We start from the raw sequence: 11,191 nt of genomic DNA on the forward strand, positions 1-11,191 counted from the left end.
TTTTCAACTCTCAAGATGAAGAAATTCTTTTGGCTTCAGTACCTAGTTATTTTAGACTTAAATGAAATAGTTATTATGTTAGATATATTTTAAATAATTGTTTTTACAAATGTACCTTTTTATTTTAAACATGTCATCATTAAACTTTATACTTTTAAAAGTTTTTTGTTTGCAATTTTACGTACATTTGAAATGAGGTATCAATAACAATTCAATTAAAAAAGAAGTATAGTTGTTTTCAAAATTACATTTAAATGTGTTTTTAAATATGCTGCTAATATTTTTTTGCTAAAAATGCTTAGAAAGTAAAACATAAAGTTATGTTAAAAAAAAAAGAAGAAAAAATATGATAACTCTGTCTAGTTTTTCTAACATAAGTGTTAGAAAAAATTGACAGATCTATCAAATGCAACTTTTAAAACTTTTAAATGAGAGATTTAAGCGTTGCCAGTTCAAATAAGTAAGTTTTCTTATTTAATACAAACATTAAATTAAACTATGCCAAATCAAATAAGTAACCTTTCTTATTTAATACAAACATTTTTATGTTAAAAATAAATTATTAAAAATATTTAAGTTCACTTGCTTGTAGACTGAAATAACTAAATAATTTTTGCATATCAATAATTATCCCCCTATTCAACAAAGTTATGTTTTTTTTATTAATTTTGTTAAGGTATCTTGTATTTTAACAAGTCTCCTTGATTTTTGTTTTGGTAGAATTTGAGTTTCCTAATTTAACTGGTCAAACACTTTCAACTTATATATTTAAAAAGTATGTAAACATAATTTCCATTTATATCATTTAAGCAAAATGTCATCAGACAAGGGCTCTGGTGCTTGTAGATTGTTAGAATTTCGAGGTAGAGAATATAAAGTGGAAATTAACATAGATAACAATGTACATTTGATTGTTCAAATTGATGATTGTATATCATTTGATCGATGGATTGGAAAGTATGATACTAGCTGTAAGTATATAAACATATCTTCATTTATTAATAGTTTCTAACTTATGTATATTTTTAGTAATGTATATAGCTGTAGCTTGGTTTGAACAGAAATAACATATAAGATATGATAAAAATATACGTATTTTTTTTTTTCAATCTAGAAGAAGCTTTGACTCTAGGTCAAATGAAAAAAACAATTTTGAGTTTTTTTTGTTTTTTAGTTCCCACGGGCATTTTTATCTAGTTTAAATCTTTATGCATTCATACGAGGTTTTAAATTTGAAGTATTTTCAGTAGATTAAAGATAATCAAAAGTAAGATTTCTAGGCGAATTAAAATTTTTACTTGATTTATCATTTGATCATGTTACAAAAAAAACATGGTTATGTCACTTCAGGGTAGATACTGTGAAGTGAATGTAACAAGAATGAAATAGAAATAAGTAAAAAAATGAAATCACAGGAGCACTGGGAACAATAAATTAAGAAAAAAGAAAAGTTTGAAAAGCTTGAGCAAATAATGATTAGGAATGTGTCACAAATAGTATTTCTGAACCTTTTAGGAAAAGGAAAATTGTTTAGCTAAAGAAGTTACCAATTAAGATGAGCAAAGATCATAGTTTAAGCATGTTAATGTATGAAATTAAGGAGAAACATTTAAATGCAGATTCCTACCACTATACAATCCAAAAATTAACACTAGGACTAGAATGATAGGCATATAAAAAAGTAGCTAGTTTATTGTTAGAGCTACAAGAAAACTTTAACAAGAATTAGCAATCAGAATTTTTCAAAGTTAAAAGTTTTTAAGAATGATGGCAGGAAAAATTTGCTTTTTAAGCATTAATAAAAACCAGCATGTTCAAAAAAGGCGACAGTAGCGTGAAAAAGTTTAGGAACACCTACTTTTTTTCAGTTTTTAACGCATAACTTTTCACAAACTTTCTAAAATAACCTGAAATTTTTACAGAATGTGCTCTATATAATAACAATTCAAAATCCATTTACAAAATTTTTAAAACTCACTGGTCAATTAATTTTTATTGTTTTTTTGAAAAGGCTTCTGTGCAAAAGTTTAGAAACAGCTGAATTTGGATTATTATTTATTTCTATAAAGCTGAAATATTTACTAAAACTTTGAAAATTTACAATTTTTTATTAAAATAGTTTCAATAAAAAAGTTAGTATTTGGTGGCATATCCATTTGCCTTTAAAACAGCATCACAGCGATGAGGCATTGAATTAACTAAATTAATGAGAACATCCTGAGAAATATTATACCAACATTCTTTAATCAAAACAAATAAATTGTCTTTGTTGGTTGGTTTTCTACCAACTAATTGCTTGTCAATGTACTTCCAAATATGCTCAATGGGATTGAGATCTGGGCTCTGTGAAGGCCATTCAAGAACGTTGACTTTTTTTGATTGAAAATATTCCTTAGCAGATCTGGCACAATGCTTTAGGTCATTATCTTGTTGAAAGATCCAATTGCAATTCATTTTGTCCTTTGCATGGGGCAGCATAATGTTCTTCATTATGTCTAAATAAACTCTCTGGTCCATAATACCTTCTATGCAATGAATGGGACCTAGGTTGTCACGACTAAAACACCCCCAAACCATAATATTTCCTCCTCCATGTTTAACAGTAGGTTACTGATATTTTGGATTGAATCTGTCTCCTATTGGACGTCTGACATATCTAATTCCATCACTACTGAATAGCATAAACTTTGATTCATTGGAGAAAAGGACTTTTGACCAATCATTAACTGTCCAACTGAAATAATCTCTCGCAAATTTTATTCCTGTTCTTAAATTTCTTGCAGATATAAGAGGTTTCTTAACTTAATTGTATCAACGCTACAGTTTGTGCCATGAAACTGATGCATAATTGAATTAAGTTTGACAGCAGTTATAAGAGTATTATTCTTGCAAAACCTTACTAATAATCTATCAGCCTTTTCAGTTGTAACTTTAGGTCTTCCAGAGCGAGGCTTGCTTTCAATAGTTTTGCGCTGATGAAACCTCTTCATAATATGACATATTCCTGGTTTAGAAATATTTTAAAGTTCAGAAATCTTTTTTTAAGTCATTTTTTTCCCCACAGCTTTTATAATTAATTTCTCTATTTCATCTGAAACTTCCTTAGCCTTTCCCATGCTTTTAAAATATCACTACGTAATTGAATTATAAAACTTCACAAATAATTTCTCAATTAGTTATACTTCATTGCTTTTGAAATATCTCAAGTTAATTCAAATAATAAATTTCAGAAAAAATTTGCTTTTGTTTACAAAAACCTGATGTAATTGCAGATTATACTGTTTCTAAACTTTTGCACAGAAGCCTTTTCAAAAAAACAATAAAAATTAACTGACTGGTGAGTTTTAAAAATTTTGTGAATGGATTTTGAATTGTTATAATATAGAGCACATTCTGTAAAAAGTTCAGGTTATTTGAGATAGTATGAAAAGTTATGCATTAAAAACTGAAAAAAAGTAGGTGTTTCTAAACTTTTGCACGCTACTGTATTTCTACTCAATAATTGGCAATCTCATCAGGAGATTTTGCTGAAATCAACCATTATGTTGAGTTTAAAGTTTGAACCTAAACAGTTAGTGGTTTTCAGCAAAATGAGGTTTAAAGTTATAATTGTCATTAAAAGGATTTAAATGCTGAGTGGGAATTTGTTGCTACCAGTTATTCATCACAAAATAATTTTATCACAAGAGAATTTACCAGCTTTCTGGTAAATGTAAAGACAATATAAAAAGAATCAGTTTTAGGTTAAGGAGTTCAAAAGAGGAAATTGACCGCAGTTGAGCTTAGTTAGCAGAAAGATAAGTGAAAAGGAAAGTTTCCTGGGAGGAGATATTGTCAATTTATAGCTTTAAGATAAAACTTGATAAGATGTAAAACAACTGATAATAATACTATCACTTAAACATTATTTCCACTAAAACAAATTGAAAGAAAATGATCTCAACATTAAAAAATGAACTGTTTTGCATGCAGTTATTATGGATTTATAAGTGAGATTCAGGGATCTGCTTTGACCTGCTAAACTTTTTTTTTTGGAAAAAAAAAGATAGGTGTTAGGTGCTAAATTCTGATGTTACAATAATGTTACAAATGAGGTTTCAATAACTACTATATCTGATTATACCTACTATACTCTTGATTTGAATTTCTAAAAAATAGTGATTTATAGGAAAAATTGTTTGAAAAGAAATGCAAGAGGTTATCAATAAATACAAACCAAAATAGATTTTTTGTAAAGGCATACCTTGATCAAGTGTTAGATAGATAAAGCTTAAATTATTTTCTTATACTTTGAGAATGAATACAGTTTTTTTGAGTAGACAGAATAATGACTCTTAAACCTTTTCCCCAGATTTTTGAATGCCTGCATTTTAGCTTTGAAAAGCAGTATCTTAAAATAAATATTTTCAAATAAAGTTGTAAAAACAATTCATTTCTTCTAATTAAATTATTAAAGGCTAAATTTGTTCCTTTTTCTCCTCTGGTGCAAAAATTCTAAATCGGCAAAGTTTCAATCAGTATATTTGGTTTAAAATCACAATTTACTAATGTAAATGATTATCAGTTAATATATAAACATTGTAAATCTTTATTGTTTTAGATATTGAAGAGCTAACTCACAAAACTGGGAATTTTAAGCAATTTGGTATCTTTTGTAATATGCTAGAATCTGCACTTACTCAGGTGATATTTTTCACACATTTATTTCTTGTTCATTTGTTAATCAATAAGTAACCCCTAATTTCAGGGTGTAACTTATTTATGTAAATTAAAAAGGGGTAGAGTTATTTTTTATTTTAGAATACTGATGCTGTGTCCCTTGATCTTTTGACCTTTGATGATTTAAATGCTCTTCGTGAGCAAAAAATTGGTAACCAAAGTAAGCAGAGAAAGAGCAAATCTAGTGAAAATAAATACAAACGATATTTAATTATGACATACACTGCTGAGTTTGACCAGATTCACTATCCTCTTCCATTAGCCTATCTAGGAAAGAGTGATCCACTCCTGATAAAAAAGCAAACAGAAGATCTAAAGCATAAAGTAGATCTTAGAACAGATTCTGATTACATCAGTTCTAACTTCTCCAAGAACAACTATGAACTATTATTAATTGAAAATGAAAATTTGAAACAGGAATTAAAAAGTTGTTATCAGCAGTTGAAGGAAGTTGATGTAGAAAGTGTTTTAAAAGACATGAAAGTGCTGAAAAAAGTTATTCATAATCTTGAGGTAAAAAAAGAAAAAGTTATGAGAACTATTTTTGTGCATCATATAAATTTTAAAAAAAAAAGCTACAGAGAGATGATTTGTTTTATCTTACTCCATCAAATGATTATTTCCATCTTCTCATTTAAATCTTGTCCCATAAACTCCTCATTAGGAATTTTTGCAACTCTGGACAAACAACAAAAGTTTTTGTTCCTGTCTAATACCTTGATAGTATAAAATTATAGAATACCAATTCAATTGCAGCTCTATTTTTCATGTTAATCAGTGCTTTATTTTTTTAAGAATGACTTGTTAACAGAACGAAACAAACATTCACGAATGATGATCAAAAAAAAGAAGGATTACGATCAACTGTTAGAAGAGGTCAGTTTCTTTAGGAAACTATATTTTTTCCTCTGTACTTGGTAACTTCAAAAGATATTGTAAAGTTGTTCAGTTTTTTTTATTCCAATAAACCATAAGAAGTTAACATAAAGTTAAAATCTATTTATTATCTTACTGATTATCTACATTTCTAACTATCCAAATGAGAATTTTTTTAATATGCTTGATCCAATGACATTATGACACCTTTCTGTCTATTTAGGTTTTAACTTTTGGAAAGTTAAATTTTTTTATGCTATTTTACCTTGTTAGGCTTGATTTCTAAACCAGGTTAAGAAGTATACTTATGGGTTCATTCTATATTTGCTTGTGAAAAGTCAGAATATCTCTGTGTAGCAGTTAAAGGAGGATTGAAAAAAAAAAGCAATGAAAAATTTATCTGAATAAATATTGCACACTTGTTATTTTATTTGTTAGTTTGAAGAATTAAAAGCTACAGAACGCAACTTTCGTATTCGTTGTAAGAATTTAACTGAGGAGTTAGCTGCTCTAAAGCGAAAGTAAGATATTTTTGTTACTTGATTTTAAATTACAAAATTACTATTTTATCTCAATATTGAACTCCACAAGAAAATGTTACAAAAATGTTTTTGAACTGCGCAAGAAAATGTTACAAAATGTTTATTGTTTTTGTATCTTTTTATTTCATATTCTGATAAAATTGTAAATAATGTATTAAACTCATAAAAGTAAAAATTTGTTGTTACCCTTTACTTTCAATAGTTCACGTTTGTCTCCAGTTGTTGCTTGTGTTTCCTCTACTAAACTACGTAATAATAATTGTAAAGCACCCTACTCTAGTAATAAATATAATAGAGAGACTTCTCTAGAGAGAGGCAGGAAAGGATCTTTTGGAAGTTCAAACATAAGAAGAAGTTCTCAAGAATCTATCACCAAAGATAAAGCTTTTGGTCAAGTTAGAAGTAGAACTTCATCTACAGAAAGATGCTCTGCAGGACGCAGAACTCCTTCACCAAGTAATTTTAGTAATTAAATTTAAAGAAATTACATTTAAATTTGTTTTTGAAAATTCTTTTTTACAAGCTCTTATAAGCTTCTGTAAGCTATCTTCTTTAACTGTTTGAATCTTAATTCTCCTTTTCCCTCAAATTTTAGATTTCATCAAGTTTGATCCTTCAGCGTATCTTTTTTCAAGTAAGTTTTTAGTATACAGGTTGATAAGGTTATTCTAATAAACTTTTGAGCAATAGAGTAGTTAATTTTTTTTGTCATTTTCGATTAAAATATTTCTATTGAGTAGCAGTAGAAAAACATTTTTTACATGATGTTAAAGTATAATTTGCACTCATGCTGTTCATAAATCTATGGAGAATGTCGCCCAACCTGAAAAGATATTCTCAATAAAACCATCAGGCATTTTCACAGGTTTATGGTAGGTGGTTGACAACTTTAATGTAAATTAGTAAAAAATAGGAAGTGCGCTCAAATGTCACATTGAATAAATTTGCTTTAACCTAATAATAGCTATGTAAAAGGAAAAGAAAAGAAGAGACGTCAATTGGAAATAAATCTCAGGTTTGTTTAGCTACATCTTTTAATGGAAAATATTTTATTGCCACACTTTTTTAACATTATTTATTTTAATAAATCTTTCCTCATAGTCGTCGTAGAACACCTTCATCTAACTCAAAAAACCGAACTACATATACAAGTGTATCTAAGCCACCTGCTGGTAGAATAAATGGTAGTACGCTTATGTTCTACTTTTTGACTGCTTCTTGGTTTAAAGGATTACAACTAAAAAATGAGACAAATTTTAAAGGGTCTCTAAGTATCCTGACCACGTGGCCACTCATGTGGCATTGTGTTATAAAGCACATTTAATCTAGATAATTTAATAAAAAAAGATTTAAAATTCATTAAAGTTTACAAGATATGCTACTTGTATGCTTTTTGAGAGCTACTTGTACAAATTTTATTTAGAGAATCTGTCAAGAAGAAAAACTTCACATTTTTTGCGTTTTAAAGCAGAAAAGTTGTCAAAAAACATCATTTATAGAATAATTCATTGTGCAGAGAATAGATAAGAATCAAAAGAAGGATCGGAAGTGAAGGAAAATGAAAAATAATGGATAGCAAAGGGAAGCAAAAATTAAAACTTGTTTGATTAATCGGATAAACTTTCACAAGCAGCCAGATCATTCAAGCGAATTTTTAGTGATGCAAGACATTTAAGAAGTTCATTTGTATAAGAAAAAGACAAAAAATTGTAATTTCAACCCGATCAGAGAAATAAAAAGCTAAAGCGAGGAAGATATGTGAAAGATTTTATCGAAATTTCAAAAACTTAACCTGGATTATCAATGATGAATCTATTTTTAAATTAAACAATCGTATTTATAATGAAAGTAGCAAATTCTATGTAAGCAATATTAGACTAGCACCAGGTGATGTAAAATGCAAAAGAAAAAAGAAGTTTGAAAATCATATAATGCTTTGGTTATGCTTGTTAGAACAGGGATTTTCAAAACCTTTTATTTTGAATAAGGGAATTTCATTGAATCAGCACAACTCCTTAAAAGAATGCATACAAAAAAGAGTGATGCTACTTATAAGATAATATCATGCAAATAATTATATATTTTGGCCAGATCAAGCAAGAGCTCATTATGTTAAAAGAATGATTAACTACTTGAACGAAAATAATGTAAATTTCGTTCGTCAAAATGATAATCTGTAATTGTACCAGAATGTCGCCCAACAGAAATCTTTTGAGCTACATTAAAACAGCAAGTATCCAAGAATAATTGGTGAGCAAAATATGTGAAACAATTCTACTAAAGGATGCAGTATTGTCTTAATAAATTAGATATGAACCTAATACGACGGTTTTTTTCATCAGTCAAGTCAAGCCTTGATACTGTAAGGCAAAGAGAAGTCATCAAAACTATATACATGTTTTAAAATAAACTATAATGAGGCCTTAAAAAAATTCTTTTAATTTTAGTTTTAGTTTAAAAATTAAGAGCAATGAGCTTTCAAACTTTGTCCCATTTTTTAGTTGCAACCCTTTATTTCCAAGAACTAAGGTTTTTAGTACATTTTTGTTAATAATATTTTATAGACCAAGTTAAAAATTATGTTCAAAGACACCACCAGAAACAACCTTCAATTGAGAGTGATGATGGCAGTGTAAATCGTAGTCGTAGCTCAGCAAAAAAGTAAGCAACTCTTAACCAGTTTTAAGCGACTTTATATTAGTTTTGTATCATTATTCATCACTTAATAAAAAAAGTGAACTTAACAAAGAAAGTTTAAAGAGATTTTCTTATACAAATGCAAGTGAAAGTAAATGATGCTGTATCTTGTTCTTTGATTAAGATCTCATTTATCATGCATGTGCAAAAATCTGTAAAAGCGATATTTAAAACACTTTCTTTTTTTTTATTTTTGTTTTCTACCACCTATCGGTGATACGTTTCTTTTTGTAGATACGATTCTAAAAGAAACCGCAACTCCTATATTTCGGATCTGTCTGAGGTTTGGACAAAGCGTTGTTGTTTACTTTAGTTTGATAATTTTTTCTTCCAGCATTTTAAAAAATTTTTCGTTCTTTACTATTATTATTTTTTATTAAATGAATTTTTAAAGCTCTTTTTTGAGTTGCTTTTAATTTATTATAAAATTACATCTTTTTTGGAAATCTTAGGATGAGATTGAAAAACCTCAACAGCTGCGGGGAAAATCTGTTAGCAGAAGCCCTGTGGTAAAAAAGTATTTGAATAATCAAGGTAATGTTTTCAAATAGAATGTCTTTCAACTGCAGTAGCACAATTTAAACAGAAATGTGTTTTATAACTCTTAAAAACGTAATTGAGCCATGATTTTTGTCATTTCATCCAACTTTGATTTTATATGCTCAATAAAAGAGATGTTTGTATAAAAATTGAGTGTGCGACTGTAGTCGGATGGAGCGCGATAGCTAAGCTAATAATGACAAATGCTTATAGATGTTTACATGGATATATCTGAAGTAACAAATAATTTGTGAGCTAAATAACGTTTTTTTAGAAGAATCTAATTCTATCGGAATCGCTGATATTGATGCACGTTTGGCAGCGCTACAAAAGTTCATGGAAAACAATTTGGACTAAAATTTAATCCCACGTTTTATATATTAGTCTTGTAAATAAATTTGTAAATAATATTTAACACTTGAGAAAAGAGTTTCAGTTTTATTTTAAACTTGTCAGCGTTTCTCTGGTGGTAACCAGAAATTCGACTTATTTGCTGGTTACCACCATTCGACTTATTTGCTGGTTACCTAAAACCAAAATCATTTGTTTATGCTAGTGAATAAGGCAAAGGAACAACATTTTTTTAGTGATAAGAAAGTAACAAACTTTTAATGGTAACCTACAATCACTATCTAGGTGTGAATAATGCCAATCACGTGATTTCAACCGTTTCCATCCTTACATCATATTTATGCTCGTATTAAATAATTATGCCACTTTTCAAAATTGTCGCTGTCTAGATTAGACCATAAAAGAAAAGTGCATTTTTTAACAACTGGAGCAACGTCCAAACAATTAATTTGAAAAATTAGTTTCACTTATTTCACTACATCTTTAGGAGGTAATATGTGTTGTTGAATTTCTATTTTTGTCTTTTTACGACAAACAATTGTGTATAACCCATCAGTCGATAAAGGTGTTAGGTGAATTAGTGTTCAAAATAAATTTTTTTATTTAGAATTTAGGTTTTGGGTATAAATTCTATAGATACTTTTTGGAAAATCTTTTCTATTTATCCACGTAAAAACAATTTCAGTTGGAAAGTTCTCCATTAGACTGTTATTAATCAAAGTTCAAATGCCATAAATTTATGGGTTCACATCTTCTGCACTTATCCCAGGGCTTAAGGGCAGGAGCCGAAAAAAAAGTCAAGTTGCGCCATAAATGTTTCAATTTATTTAATATATTTTAATACTTTATTCAATATATTTGTTTAACTTTGATCAATTTCTTTTCAGAAATTTTATTTTGTGTAATAGGCGCCTAATTAATCTTTATAGGCTGAATATTAGTTATAGACCTGTTTTATTTATTTACCATTTAGTTTATAGGAGGGCTAATACAACAAAATTTAAATTTATTTTCAAACATGCCTAGGCCTAAATCCAACTCATCATTGAGTTAGTAGTAAAAAATTGATGTCCTCTTTTTGAAATTTTTGGCTTACTAGGTGAAATGGCAATGAATTTAAAGTTAAAATAGTAACAATGTTCAATGTCTGGTTATACAAAAAGCTGAAGGAAAAAAATTAGCTCCAAAAACTGTTTAAAAGGACTTTTTGTATCTTTAAATTAGATGGATGCAAGTTCCTTCAAAAACTTGTTAAAGATATTCTGCGAAGAGTATGAAATTGAAAAAGATCATGTAATGTGCATTATCACAGATAATGTGTCAAATATGATAAGCACACTTAAGAAGTTAATTATTAAGCATGAGGAAACTGAAGGAAGTAAATTTGAAATTATTGGTATAAACCCAAAGACTTTAGAAGAGCAGGAGTTTGAAGAAGCAGAACTCGTAGAACGAAATACAACTAA

General features: G+C 28.3%; 1 protein-coding gene across 2 annotated transcripts; it reads left to right on the forward strand.

Moving 5' to 3' along the window:
* Positions 1-701: 701 nt before the first annotated feature.
* LOC145182884 (centrosomal protein CCDC61-like) lies at positions 702-9,822 on the forward strand. 2 transcript variants are annotated; one of them, XR_016451745.1, is made up of 13 exons: positions 702-971; positions 4,601-4,683; positions 4,801-5,232; positions 5,515-5,595; positions 6,034-6,116; positions 6,340-6,593; positions 6,733-6,771; positions 7,102-7,152; positions 7,239-7,321; positions 8,702-8,798; positions 9,069-9,117; positions 9,287-9,368; positions 9,649-9,822. XR_016451745.1 is itself a non-coding variant. In XM_090084971.1 (13 exons), the coding sequence occupies exons 1-13, from the start codon at positions 815-817 to the stop codon at positions 9,729-9,731; spliced, it is 1,560 nt and encodes a 519-aa protein (XP_089941097.1). In that variant the 5' UTR covers positions 702-814; the 3' UTR covers positions 9,732-9,822. The 2 variants fall into 2 exon arrangements, 1 of the variants encoding a protein (XP_089941097.1); XM_090084971.1 differs by having other exon boundaries at positions 6,733-6,757.
* The last annotated feature ends 1,369 nt before the right edge of the window (positions 9,823-11,191 follow it).

The sequence above is a fragment of the Hydra viridissima genome, unplaced genomic scaffold (genome assembly GCF_058129835.1).
Source record: "Hydra viridissima isolate aposymbiotic clone 2 unplaced genomic scaffold, HvirCarnegie_v1 scaffold_4, whole genome shotgun sequence".
Taxonomy (NCBI): domain Eukaryota; kingdom Metazoa; phylum Cnidaria; class Hydrozoa; order Anthoathecata; family Hydridae; genus Hydra; species Hydra viridissima.